The 15276-nt window shown below is 40.6% G+C and overlaps 1 protein-coding gene across 1 annotated transcript in view; it reads right to left on the reverse strand.

Annotated features, from left to right (window-relative positions):
* Nucleotides 1-11934, reverse strand: part of WIF1 (WNT inhibitory factor 1) — a 71244-nt gene extending 59310 nt beyond the window's left edge. Inside the window, exons 1-2 of the mRNA XM_024257484.2 lie at nucleotides 11389-11934; nucleotides 10762-10901 (exon numbers count right to left, since the gene is read on the reverse strand). Coding sequence (XP_024113252.1) covers nucleotides 10762-10901; nucleotides 11389-11536 — 288 coding nt within the window. The 5' untranslated portion in view covers nucleotides 11537-11934. The remainder of the gene's footprint in view (nucleotides 1-10761; nucleotides 10902-11388) is intronic.
* Between the last annotated feature and the right edge of the window lie 3342 nt (nucleotides 11935-15276).

Genomic DNA, 15276 nt, shown 5'->3' on the forward strand with positions numbered 1-15276 from the left:
GTCTCTGAAGTATGTAAATATGTGCATAAGTGTTCTTACCTATGTGATCTTGGGCGAGTAACTTAATTTCTTTCTTCTCTTGTTTCCTCGTCTACAAATTGGGGATGATAAGAAATACCTGTCTCAGGGTTACTATGAAGATTAACTGAAGATTCACTGTAAAGCACTTAGAAGAGTGCCTGGCCCAGAGTATATACCATGTAACTAATGACAGTAATAGGATACACAAAGGGTATTCGGAGGTGAATCTTTTTAAATTTGGCAACAAACAATACAATTTTGGAGAAGAGAATCTTTATGCCTTGATTTCTGAAAATCTGGAGACAGATCTTGCATTTGTATAAAGATATTACCATTAATGTTAAATGACTAAAGATGTTTTACTTCAGGGATAGAATCATAATATTTTAGAATTTGAAAGTTTAGAGCTAATCTAAACTGCTTTTCTTATACATAAAAGTGTTGGGGCCTAAATGGGTTCAGTGACTTTTCCACAGTGTTTCTCCATCTGGCCCTGACCACATGTCCAGCCTCATGTCGTCATCCCTCCCCTGCCCCCTGCTCCCTTCCCCGGGCCCCCAATATTCTCCTTTCCACACACCAAGCCCCAGCCTCATTAACATTTCCCAGAGTGCACTTTCACAACTCTGTTGACCCTGCCTGTGACAGCCTTTCTCCCTGTGCCTTCCTCCCATCTCAGCTCATTAAACAGCTTCACGAACATCCTTTGAGCTCCAGTTCCACTGTTACGTGTCTCCTCGGTGAAGCCTTCCTCTACTTCCCCGGCCCAAATTAGCTGCATCCCCCTCTGTGCTCCTAGAGCTCTGTGTTCATACATCTGTTTTGCACTTATCAGAGCAAGGGCTGGATTCTAGCTGCCCAGGTTTAAATCCCAGCTCTGACACTTACTAGTTGTGTGACCCTGGTCGTCTGTGCCTCCGTTGCCTTATCTGTCCAATGGGAATCATAATGAGACCTACCTCAATTATTCATTCATTCAACAGATAATTATCAGCTGCCTACTATGTGCCAGGAGCTGTTCTGGGACCTGGAGAAATATGGTGAACAGGACCAAGTCCTTGCTCTCATGAGCTTACATTGAATGGAAAAGTTAATCAATTAAACCCTATTATAATCAAGTATTACCATTATTCTAAGAGCCATGAAGAAATATTCAGCAGAGTAGGAGACTCAGAGTGATGGAAAGAATGGTGGCTGTTTTATTAGAGAGGGGAGTCAGTGGAAGCCTCTCAGAGGAGTGACATTTAATCAGAGACATGGGGGAAGCCAGGGAGCAAGCCCTGCAGAAATCTGAAGGGAGTGCATTCTAGGCAGATGAAACTTCATGTGCAAAGGCCCTGAGGCAGGAAAGGTGAGCCTGGGGTCAGGGGATAGGATAGCTAACAGGGCTACTGCCAAGTCAGTGAAGCAGAGCAGAGGAAATGAGGCACTCCTTGTTCCTGGCACCAAGATTTTCTGATTTTTATCTTCTAAATATTTCTCTAACCTCCTCTTCACCCCGATGTCCTCTCAATCCCAGATTTCTCTCCTTGCAGTTGAGCTACCCTCAAAACTACCCTCCACCCTGTGACAAGATAATCTAAACATGTATCTCCAACCCCATTTTCCACTCCTTTCTACTTTTTCATTATCTGACCTGCCACTGCCTATAGACTAAAGTCCCAGATGCCTTCACATGATGGACAAAGCCCTCTAGAAGATAGCCCTGGTTACCTCACCACTTCCTACGTTGTACTACACACTCCAACCACACCAAAGTACCAGTTCCCCCAGAAAACTATATTTCTGGTCTCTATGCCTTGCCTCAAGCTGTTTCCTTTCCCTAAAAACCATTCCTTCTTCCGCGTTTTTGCTTGGCTAACTCAATAGTGAGACTCAGCTCTGGAGTTACTTCTCCTCTGTGCCCACATCATCACCTGGGAATACTTCAGTACTTCCACAACATCACTTTCCAGGAATTGTTAAGAGGATATGTTTATATATGTCTCTCCAGTTAGCTTCTAATTTTCTCAAGAGCAGATAACTGGTTCTTAATCATGTTTTACCACCAAGGCATGATTTGTGTTCTGGCCCAGGGCAGCTAAGCAAACTACATTCATCTCCTTTCTTATGCTGCCAGCTTAGGAACTTACCCTCCTGCCACTGTCCCTTTGTCCCAGGCCTACAACACACAGCTACCCTGTGAGATTTTATTCAGATGAATGGGTTTCAAAAGATGCCTAACAATTTCCAAGATTATTTTATCACATTCATCCAGAAAATCCAAAAAGGAGATAAAATGTACAGCTCAGAAGGACAGACATCCATATGTTTAGCTGAGAAAAACAGGGAAGGACAGTAATTGCCCTGTGACTTTAGAGTTTGTGCTAATAGTAAGTTTTAAAAGGAAATCAAATATATGAAGATGCAGGCTTATTTTAAATAAATCCATTTCCAGTGTTCAGCCTCTTATTTTGTAAACTTAAGGATCACTTGCCAACTTTAATTTCCATACTTCTCTTTTACTTTTCCTGGTACTTAAAAAGGTAGTGTAGAAGTTGAGAATAGATGCTAAGTCAATTCTTTTTCCAATTAATGTATTATTTTCCTTATTTAAGCTCCCTTTTATGTTATGTTCAAAGTTCTAGACTCCATTAAAAAATGAAATTATTTTTAGTTCTATGCACTCACAAAAAGAATTTTTATAGTTCCCTGCTCTAATCACACACACACACACACACACACACACACATACACACACACACACCCCATCCTGGAGCTGAGACTAATCATTGCAACTCTTTTGAAAGTTTATTAAGAAAGAAGAGCCAAATGAGGGTTATGGAAAAACTGTTGCCGAACCAACACATACTCAGCGATTTACTCAATACAAATTTGCAAGATGTTGAGTCCACTCTCTCCATAGCCAAGAAGAGAGAAACTTCCCTGAGTTGTTTCTATCTTCTACTTCTTTTCCCCGAGACTCTGTCTCCATTATTTGGCCCTGACCTCCCTTCACTGGGCTTCCATTACTTCTCAGATGAGATACAAAGCCCCTTATGATCACCTAGAATATGTTTTCCCCTCTAAGACCTCCAAGCATTAGGACATCCTGAGCTCTCGCCTGGGAAGGCATTTTCCTCCCTTGCTGATGGGACTCATTCTTTGGGATTAATTCAAATATCACCTGCTCAGTGAGCTCAGTGAAGTAGCCCTGGCTCCCTTCCTTCCCCAGGCAGGAAGAAGAGTGGCTTCCTTTGGCCACCCAGCCAATCCTGTACTTCCTAACCTCATTTGGATGAGTGAGATTAATATTTGTTTTCTAGAGTACAAGCTCCCAGAGGGCAGGTACTGGGTTTATTTCTGTTTGTATGCTCTGCACCTGGCCCTGTATTTGTTGATTGAGTGCTTGAGTTGGAGAGAAAGGCTGCACGGGAGAACAACTTGCCATCCACCAAGGTTCTATAGGAATGTAAGCAAGTTACTCACATGTAACTTTACTGAATTGGCTAAATTACTGCAGTAAAAGAAGCCCTGAACTGATAAGGCCTCTTCCAGAGGTCCGGCAACAGGATAAGGGACATTTTTGCTGAACTCAGTCCTCAAAGTTTTTCCCTAACCACACCCATCTTATTCATCAGGGACAGTTAAGTTAAATCAGTTTGATCCAAAACAAAATGCTTTATTGGATATCATACCTTTCTGCTTCACCACACAATTTCAAAGATTTTATTTGTGCAAGTAATTTAGAATCAGAAATAAATAGGGAGGGTGCCAGCGGAGGGTTTGTTTACGTGCTTTTACACCACCGTGAAAGGAAGACATAGCAGAATTTACATTTATGCCATGTAAATTGCCATAGAACCAGATGTGGCTTACAAGGTACCTTGTAACTCATCTCCTCTAAGCAATAAAGGCTTTTTTTTCCTTCTGGCAAAAAGTTTGAGAAACTTACTGCTGTTTTCTATCAGCAGATACAACAGATGGCTGGCACATGCCTGCTTTGCTAAATGAAATGCGCTCTGTGCAGAATTACTCTTTGATCCCTAGTGGCATGTCTACAACACCACAATGCAAAATACCACAGCATAGCAGAATCTAAATGTTAAAGGTTTAAAGCTGTGCTTTTGATATGAGTACCTCCTGAAAAAAATCACGCCCACAGTATGTAAACATATTCACATTCCCACTTTGAAACCATGGAACAGAGGTCAGAAAATGAGGCATTTCCTCCATTTGGTGACATAAAACCACCACTAAGGTATGACGGCAAACCCCAGGAGTGCAAAGGTATGAAACCACTTGGGTCATAACTACCAAAACAATCATAACTCTATTAGGAAAAAATGTAGGCAGTACACATTAAGGGATTTCCATAATAATAATAAGTGTTACCATAACTGCAGGGTTGGAAAGAAGTGTTTAAGGGTGTTTGGCAGTTTCTTTGAAGTTGGAGAGGGAATTCTTGAATTAAAATTTACCCTGTTTTTTAATTTTTTTTGGTTTACGTCAAGGGGAGAAAGAAAGGGAAAAAAAACCACACTTTTAATATAAGTCTCTAACTCCAGTCCAATGGGAAACTTGAGAGTGCAAACTGTAGCCAATTTAATGGGACCAGTGTTACATCATATCAAACACCATATTACAGAAACAGATCAGTAGGATGATTCTGTTTTTTATAAAATTAGCAATTATGTGAGTCCATTGGCAGAGAAATGGCCTGTTTCTGTTTTCCCTTTTTTCCAGTGGTACTTTTCTCACTTTAAAGCTGAATTTGGATGATACTGACTGGAATCATTCACAAAGACACCAGTATCCAGACAAAGTTCTTAAGCCTTTGTTATATTTGATTTTTAAATTATTATTTTTGTTACTTCTGATAGTTTTCAATAATTCAAGAAGTTTTTTAAAATTGGTAGGGAGCTAGGCTAGTGTCACTAACTCATTTGTAATAAACCTTACATGTTGGAAAATGTTTCACTTGATATGCTCTCTCTTAAGCATATCTAATATTTTCTATTTTCAGTGGTTATACATAAAAATGAAGAAACACATTCCTGCAGTTTAACTCAATAAAGTCAGTTATTGTACGGTATATACATGACCTCCCACATCCCCAGGGCAGCAGACAAAATTCTCCTGTTCTTTTCCTGTATCCACAGCAACACTTCAGTTTTGTTTTTAAACATGTGGAGATTCAGAAAAATGAAGGTACCCCACTGACTTTTAGTGGTTATAAGAATTCTGCACACTATACATGATGAAAAGCTCACTTTAAGATCTGGACCTGTTGGTACAGATGTCTAGAGCTTGCCTAGCAATCCAGGTGTTGGGTTTGAAATTAATATTGGTTGATTATTATCACCCAGAGAATTTCTATTCCATAGACACCAATTTCACCCCAACCCTTGCCATCCATCTTAGAAATCCAGGCCCTTGGTCACAAGGAGGTTGGAAAACCAGTACAGATGGCTCAGCATAAATCCTTTGTCATTGCTTAAAAAAAAAAAAAAAAAGCAACATCAAAAGGGATGCTCTATTAACTAAGTACTAGATTCGTAGTACCTTAGCATATTTATGCAGGTGATAGAACACATTATAGTTATCAAGATCAAATCTATGCGACCTTTGTAAGTAAAGATCTATTTATATAATCTACATAAATAAAAACCTTTTGGCCTTACACCAAATTGGTTCATATGGAAATCAGCAGTGGTATCCTAATGTTCGATTCTGATTTGTCTAACAAAACTTCTCATTAAATTTTTACTTGAAAGCCATTGGGCTTAGAAAGGGTTATTTTCCAAATAAAATGTTTAATTAGTGCCTTATTTAGAAAACTAAAATTGTTGCTCATGGCCCCTGCCTGTCTCAAATTTAGAGAAAAAGAATAAAGCATGCCTCATTGAAAAATATCATCTATTGAAAAGTTTTATACAAGAATAAAGAGTATTTTCCCTTAATTACTAAAAATCCATTAAGGCTAAGCTTTTGCAGTAGAAATTCTTCTCTCATCCAAAAGCCTTGAGAGGAGGCATGTCAGAAAATGAGTATCAGAAGGTTAAATGGAGGCAAAGTTGTCCATGAAAAATGGGAATCGCAGGGAGAGGGAGAATTCAGGAAAAATGATTTCAGGCAAGAAAGATTTGGGGGGACCTCAAAAGAAATTGATGAGAATCTGATGGGCATTAATAAATTCTTTGGTCTCCATAGCTACAATGACCCATGAAAATCATTGGTGTTATCATTTTGTTGAGTGATAAGTAGTGTAAAAATGATACCAGATAATAAAGTATTTATAATACAAAACATCATACAATTTTAAACTCACACACCATTTATACACATTTGATGTAAAATAATTTTTTAAATTACAAATGAATTCATTGTAGAAAAACCAAAACATAATAGATGAAGATGTAACTGGTGTTTACATCTTGGAAGATCAGATGTTGATTTTTTCTATATCTGCCAACATATTTTGTAATGGAATCAAACAGAATATACCATATTATACACCAGGGGTCCCCAACCCTTGGGCCACATATCAGTACTGGTCCATGGCCTGTTAGGAACCAGGCCACACAGCAGGAGGTGAGCAGTGGGCGAGTGTTCCCCATCGCTTGCATTACTGCCTGAGCTCTGCCTCTGTTAGATCAGCAGCGGCATTAGGTTCCCATAGAACTGTAAACCCTGTTGTGAACTGCACATGTAAGGGATCTAGGTTATGCACCTTTTATGAGAATCTAATGCTTGATCATCTGTCACTGTCTCCCATCACCCTCAGATGGGACCATCTAGTTGCAGGAAAACAAGTTCAGGGCTCCCACTGATTCCACATTATGGTGAGTTGTATAATTATTTCATTATATATTACAATGTAATAATAATAGAAATAAAGTGCACTATCAATGTGATGCACTTGAATCATCCTGAAACCATCCCCCATCCCCAGTTCATAGAAAAATTGTCTTCCGCCAGGTGTGGTGGCTCATGCCTGTAATCCCAGCACTTTGGGAGGCTGAGGCGGGCGGATCACAAGGTCAGGAGTTCAAGACCAGCCTGGCCAACATGGTGAAACCCTGTCTCTACTAAAAATACAAAAATTAGCTGGGCGTGGTGGCATGTGCCTATAATCCCAGCTACTCAGGAGGCTGAGGCAGGAGAATCGCTTGAACCTGAGAGGCAGAGGTTGCAGTGAGCCACGATCACCCCACTACACTCCAGCCTGGGTGACAGAGCGAGACTCTGTCTCAAAAAAGAGAAAAATTGTCTTCCGTGAAACCAGACTCTGGTGCCAAAACGGTTGGGGACCACTTTTATAAACTACTTAATTTGTATGAGACTCTTCCCATGGCCCCAAATGGATGTCTAGAATATCCTTACAACTGCTTCATTTTATTCTTCTGCCACTATTGCTGGACCCTAAGTTGTATCTATTTTTTAATTTTTATAAACAGCATGATGAGGAACACTCTTGGACCTAATTTTTTATTTATATCCATGCTTATTTCCTTGGCATGAATCTCTGGATGTAAAATTGTCCAGTCAAAAAGTCTATATCCTGCCTTTTGCCATCAGAGTCTAACAGCCCTGCAAAATGGTTTACATGCACATCAGCAGCATATGATAATGCACTATTCTCCACATACTAAAACCACTTTTAAAAGATCTGACCAAGTTGATGTGGGGAAATGAATCTCACTGTAATTTTTATTTGCATTTGTTTGAAGTAGAACATGAGATGCATTTTAAGTGGCACCAAGAACACTTTGGGTTACTGTAGTGGTCCCCGACCTTTTGGGCACCAGGGACTGGTTTTGTGGAAGACATTTTTTCCACAGACCGGGAGGTAGAGGAATAATTTCTGGATGCTTCAAGCACATCATATTTATCATGCACTTTATTTCTTTTATTACTACATTGTAATATGTAATGAAATAAGCATACAACTCACCATCATGTAGAATCAGTGGGAGCCCTGAGCTTGTTTTCCTGCAACTAGACGGTCCCATCTGGAGGTGATGGGAGACAGCGACAGATCATCCGGCATTTGATTCTTATAAGGAGTGTGCAGCCTAGATCCCTCGCATGTGCAATTCACAATAGGGTTCACACTCCTATGAGAATCTTATGCTGCTGCCGATCTGACAGGAGGCAGAGCTTAGTCAGTAAGGAGAGCGATGGGGAGCATCTGTCAATGCAGACAAAGCTTCAGTCACTTGCCTGCCACTCACCTCCTGCTGAGCAGCCCAGTTCCCAACAGGCCATGGACCAGCACTGGTCTGTGGCCCAGAGGTTGGGGACCCTTCATTACTGGACTAATAATTTATTGGAAGTAAGTAACACATTACTGCTTCTATAAGGTCTTCAATTCTGAGGTTATTTTAATGTTGTCCACATGTTGCTAAAACACTTAAATATAAAATTTAAAACTTCATTAATGAGCTATGTGTTTTGTTTATGTATTGTTGAAATGCCTAAATATTTGATATCATTTGGATGAAATAATCAGATAATGAAATGAAATTTTCATTTTCCATGTAAATGTTTTGATGTGGTTTGGCTTTAGCCACAGATGCCTTTCAAAATACTAATTGGAATTAAAGTCATTTTTCCCATCTTCAGAATTTCCATGCATTTCAAAAATTATGGTGCTGGGATCACATAACTTTAGTGAGCAAAATTAGCCATACTTAAATAATATTAAAAATAAATAAAAAATAATATTTTAAAGCATCTTGCTGCTTGGTATTGTGTAGATTCTTCCCCCTCACCACCCTTTCCCCAGAAAGCAGATTTTGTATAGTTAGTTGTGGTAACCTATTCAAAGCCGAATGAGTAGAGAGAGAAAGGTAGCTTAATTGAGGTGCTAACATTGTCCTGCATCATTAGATCATCCACATAGGTGAGCAACACTTAAGCAGGAGAAAAAAATATTACAAACTTCCTCTTCATGCCAGTTCCACTCTCCTTCCTAATCTCCTGCAGGACATATTCCTGAGATTGTATGACATGTCAGTCCAGTTTGTACTCACCAATATGCCAATATTTGCAAACATGCATTATACTATTAAGCAATAGGATAGGCAACATGGAATTTAAGCCTTTGCTTCAAATTCTATTCTTCAACAGACAAACATAAGTGAGAGAGAAAGAGAGAGAGGAGGGAGAGAGGGAGGAAAAGAGAGAGAGTGCGCACGAGAGAGCTATTGGCACTTTCTGCTTCTCCTACAGTTAACCAGTTACCAAACCCTTTCAGCTGAGGGGTGCAATTCAAGCTGCCTTTTAGTGATTCTTATAAACCCATAAAGGTATAGGTTAAAAAATGTCTTTTCAAAAATATAGAATTAATTGGCCATTTAGTTAATGACCATCTGATGAGCAGTCAACCACAAGTAAACAGATTCAGCTGAAAAGGAGATAATGAAAGGCCATTCATTGGTTTATTACTGATTTCACAATATTCCCAACTTAATTGTTTATAAAGTATCTATGAAGAGGGACTTGTAGGGAGAAAAGGAATAATCTCCCTGTAGAGCAATGGAAACCTTGATGAACCTATCTGCAAAATGGGGGTATTAACAATAGATAACTTTCCTGTTATAAACCTCAGTGAACCCAAAACCTCAATTTTTATTAACCACATAGCAATGGAAGTGTTGAAGGGTCTAGATTTGATCTATTTCAGAAGAAGAAGAAAAAGAACAGACTTGAAGGGAAAAAGACAGCTAAAATGGTCATGTCTATACCATAACAGATAATTAGAGGGAAACAAAGTAGTTTCTCAATTCAAAATAGTTATTTTTTATAAAGTGTTTTCTGTATCACATTCTTCTTGAAAATAATCATTTAAGGAACTTTAGAATAAAAGACCTCAGAATGTGGTTTTAATTATAATTATAATGATTTTTCATAGTAGACACATTTTACCAATTAATAAGCCCAATGATTTTCATAGTAGACACATTTTACCAACTAATAAGCTAAAGAATGTATTACTTACCATTTGTCCTCTAGAGTAAATTCTCCAATTGTACAAAAGAAATTAAATTTACATAAGCATTTTATTCTTTCTTTCTAAAATTAGAAGCCATAAAAATGTACAAAAGGTAACATATAAAAGATGCTAATGTGCTAAGGAATAAAAGGAACGCTTCTTCATGAAAAATAGATTGCAGTTTTCTTTTCCATATGAAAGCATTTAAAATGGTAACTTGAAAACATAGGCTGCAATATTTTATAACGTTCTTACATGACACCTTTTGGATCTAACTTCTATTAGAAATATGCAACATTCACGTTCCGGTGAATAACATTCAACATACTGACTTTTTAAAAGTGCACAATGTCAAAAATACTTACAGACTTTAAAATTTGTTGTAAAGTATAAAGAATGCCACAAGTCATTAGAAACTACTATGCAAAAAGAATCTTTTAAGTATGTTAAATTTTAATGTCAATGATCACAGAAACACAGTGATGTTGGTATTGGAGGTCTTTATATTTCCAGCAGCCTCAGGACACTGAGTCTTATCAAAACAATGGGCTTAGGCACATGGCTTGCTCTTTCCTTTTGAAAATCATTAATTTATATGGCAACTTGAAATAAATGGAAATTAATTCTTTATTTGCTTTGGCAATCAGATGAGAAATTTCTCTTAATAACTGTAAAATGTACCAGGCTACACACTATACAGTACTATTTCCACCTGCCATAAGGCAGTGGAAATATTAAAGGGTAATTTTCTCAGAACTTACCTGCCCTGCAGCTTGCCAGGTAAAATTCATGGAATGGATATTGACAGGAATAGCTGGCATTCTCTGTTGCGCTTTTCTGAAATCATGTGTAAAAGGTGCCATTTTCCCCTCTGAAACAATCAGGATATCTTCTTCAAATCCTGGTTTTTAAAATAATAAAACTATCAAACCAGGTAGACTTGAAATCATCTAAATCAGAAGTTTCAAGCAAAAAGAAAACCAAAGAATTAGTATGGGTCATTTCTGTTCACAAGGCATCTGCCTTCAGTACCATCAACGCTACTAAGATTAATTTCCTCTGTGGATGATGAGAATGATGCCAACAGACCCATACTTTCAGAGAAAAGGGATGGACATGGAGTTAACCGATGCAAACAAATGCTGGGTGCACCTAAAAACGCAGGGCTATAAAAATTAACAACAGCATGATCAGAACACTAGATCAGCTTTGGTTTCTTAAAAGAGAAGTTTATAAGCTTTCAGATGGAAAATATCTAATTAAAAGAGGGGGACCCTCTTTTATGGAAATTAAGTTTTAAAACACACGAAACGCAGGTATCCCTCTTTCTTGAAGAGTGGAGAGAGAAGGACACAGGCAGGGGAAAGCGCTGGACGCGGGGGCCTTACCTATGAGTACTCTTGCCTGGTGAGCATCGATCCATAGGTACAGGCTCTCCTCCTGCGGCTGCCCGGCCTCCGCCCGCAGTGCCAGCAGGCACAGGAGGATGCTCCAGAGCCAGAGCGCGGCGGCAGGGAAGGCACTCCTCCAGGCCATGCTGCTCAGGACCTCCTCGCTGCGGGGAAATCTCCTCGTGCCGCACCTACGCAACCTGGGGCCGTCAAATACTCTGCTGCGCTGCAGCTCCCTCAGCCAGGGCTGTTCCCTCTTAGACGGCTGGGCGCGTAGCCTCCCGGCCTGGGTGCCAAGGAGCCTGCGAGAGCAGGAGGAGGAGGGGGCAGGCAGGACGCGGGAGGAGGAGGGGGGACCAGCGGGCGAAAGCCGCGCAAGAAGATGGGGCGCGGGCGGGAGTGAGGGCGGCAGAGACGTAAGACTGGCAAAGCTGGCGAGGCCAGGAGTCAGCAGGGAAAATAGAGCCAGAATAGAAGAGCGGGAAGGGCTGGTGCGAGCGAGGTGCGAGCGACGAGTGGGGCCCGCGAGGCCCGGGCGGCCGCCACTTGGGGGCGCTGTGGGCCCCCCCGGGGGCGGGGCCGCGCGGGACCCCCGAGGCCGGGTTCACAGAGCGGTGCGCCCAGTGGAGCGCACGCGAAGTGGGCATGTAGGGCTGGCGACCCTGAGAAGTGCACTCAGAGACCCCTGGGACGTCACTCGCCACCTTCTCGGGCCAAGGGAGGCTTCGGGGGAGGGAAATGGGGAGAGCAGACAACGCTGGGCTTGACTGAGCGCTGATGATAGTGATGGTGATGGTGATGAGGATGATGACTCCCGTTCCTCCTCCGGCGCTCACTGAAGGCGCAAATTGCCCTTCGTCTCCCTTTCAGCCAGTAGGATTCCTCTCTCCGCCAACCCTATGCGCTCCGTTCTGCGATAGGCTGACACTTTGCGCGCTCCCAAGCAGTTAAAACTCGAGGCTCGACTGTCCGGTGGTGCCGATGGCAGGCGCTGGCCTTGGCTCGAGGCGCAGGGCGTTCAGCTGGTACTTGCCCGACACCCAGCATTTGGGGATGCCCGTCTGTCTCCCTGATAACCCGGCAGTGCCCGGAAGAGTGCCCTGGGCCCTGGATGATAGCTGTACCTGACCCTCCGGGGTAGGGCTCCTCTAACATCGTGGATATCTTCACGTTTGCTGATATTTTTTAAAAGTTGCTGAATTCGGCCGGGCGCGGTGGCTCACTCCTGTAATCCCTGCACTTTGGGAGGCCAAGGCGGGCGGATCACCTGAGGTCGGGAGTTCGAGACCAGCTTGGCCAACGTGGTGAAACCCCGTCTCTACTAAAAATGCAAAAATTAGCTGGGCGTGGTGGCGGGGGCCTGTAGTCCCAGCTACTCGGGAGGCTGAGGCAGGAGAATCGCTTGAACCAGAAGGCGGAGGTTGCATTAAGCCAAGATCGTGCCACTGCACTCCAGCCTGGGCGACAGAGCGAGACTCCGTCTCAGAAAATATATAAATAAATAAATAAAATAATTTTTTAAAAGTTGCCGAATTCACATGTGCGTGGGGGCAAAAGCAAGGCTCTGGCCTCGTCTGTGAGAAACATGCTTGGCCGGCAGTGGGCTGCAGCATAACCTATCCACCTGGCCCAGCAGAAAGAACTGATTTTTGCCTCATGCCTGATTCCTTGGATGCGCAAAGAAAACGGAAGCAAAAGGGTTTTGTTTTGTTTTGTTTTTAATTAAAAAATTTGGACAGCCTTCGGACTCAGAAAAGGTTCATTTACTTGTCTTTGTTCTTTAGTACCCGATGCTGTGACAAATGCCTCAAGGATCAAATGTCTGGGGCTGGGCGTGGTGTTTCAATCAGTCCTTTGTAGAGTAGCAGATGCCTCAAGAGGGAAAAACAAACAGAAACAACAGAAGAGAAGGTGGACATGTGCAGGCATCAAGTTAAATCAGTGTTAGGTTCTGAGAACATAGATTTCCAATGAGGAAATATTTGCAGCTATACAACTAACCAATAGAAAAAAAAAAAAAAAGGAAAAAGGGAATTAGACAAGAAGTCTATGACTGATTTGAACTTGCAGTGTCTTAATTTTTAAAGTACTTTTATTTTAAGTGCTTACTTAATCCTCACAACTCTTAAGTAGGTACTACTATTATTCTCATTTTACTGACGAGGAAAGAGGGCTCAAAAAGTCCAGTAAGTTGACTGTGGATATCCAGCTGGTAAATGAGAGTAAGGGTTCAAATCCCAGACACTCTGATTTCAAAGCCCATTATCTTAGTAACTTATACCTCATACTGATAAATAAATCATAATTAAGTCTATTTGCATCCAAAGCTTCACAGTCATTCTTCCTTTACAATAAAAATATTTACCTGTTTCCCAACATTGCGTTATTTTTTATTTCTGTGAATATTCATGTATATAATGTATGAACATTAGGCTACTTTTAAAACACTTTAATGTTGTAATGCCAATGTCACCCAGGTAAAGATAATAATTTCACAGCACAATAGGCATTTTCTTTGACTTGGAGCGTGTGGTTTTAATGTAACATTTTTTTCCTGGTTCTGCGCAAACCTCTAAGGCTCTTGGTGCAAGGACGCCCTCTACAGGTTTTCCTAATCAAATACTAATTGAGAAATATTCATAAAATTTATTTTTTGGTGCAAGAAAAAGAGGAATTAAATTCTCTCCTAACTCGGTTTCCTCTGAGTGAGGTTCTTCTGCAGCAGTTGAATTTGGTGTTGATAACAATGGTAATCTATCTTGCTATAAGGACATTTTTTTCCTTCCAGAATGGTTGTTTTCTGTTTACTTCTCTCCAGCAGAGGACACTTAGAAAAATTATATTTTATTAGAGATAGATAAAGAGAAATGCTATTTAAAAAATTTTTGATATAAACTCGTTTGGTTATTAAAGGGGATGAAGGAACACATGTTGTGTTATACAACGGCGATTTTTAAGAGTAGCAGCATGGATCTTTTTGTAGGGAGGTCTATCTCTAAGAGATGAATCAGGCTTGACTCTCCTTTCTGTTGTTAAGGAGCAGTTAATGTAGCTATTTCATTAAGAATTGATTTAAGTTTTTAAATTTCTTTAAACAAATGTGACAATATTTACTAGCATATGATAAAAATTTGGAAATAATGTGCTAGGCAAGTCAACTTCATTTCGTTTGAAAATTCTGCCATTTATTTTCCAGTTCATTATGCTTCCTTTCCTTGTGCGATTTCCTCCTCTTATCAATTATGTGTGCAGGCAGCTTCATTTATTTGTTCATTAACTCATTTGCTTATTCAACAAAGATTTATTAAACACTTATTATGTGTAAGACACTGACCTGGAAATTATAGTACAAATAAAACATGATCATAGCCTTCAAAGAGCAATAGAGCTACTAAAATAAGTAAGACAAGCACCTAAACAACCATAATACAAGGCAGAATGTGGTGATTGCTGATAAGGCAGAATGACTGGAAATTCATAGAAGAAACCTTATATCTAGAATTCTGTACATTTGTTTGTTCATTCATTCATTCAAAATATATTTACCCAGTGTCTGATGTTTGCCGTATATAAGCACAGGGGATAGAAAGGTAAGTAAAAAGACAGCTCTGCTGTCAAAGAACTCTCAGTCTAACAATGGAGTGTGTTGAGAATAAACAATAGAGAGGAATGAACACCATGGTGGGAAAATGCACACGGTATTTTGGGACTTGAGGAAAATCCTTCGAGGCAGACTGGGTTCTGGGAAGACTTTCTAGAGTAGAGCGTACTTGAGCAGTCTTGAAGGTCAAAGGGGAATTGAGCATGCAAGGGGGAAAGATAAGGAACACCCATGCATAGACAGTGGCAATAGTGAGAGCAAGAGACATGAGAAAGAATGGCACC

The sequence above is a fragment of the Pongo abelii genome, chromosome 10, assembly GCF_028885655.2.
Source record: "Pongo abelii isolate AG06213 chromosome 10, NHGRI_mPonAbe1-v2.0_pri, whole genome shotgun sequence".
Taxonomy (NCBI): Eukaryota; Metazoa; Chordata; class Mammalia; order Primates; family Hominidae; genus Pongo; species Pongo abelii.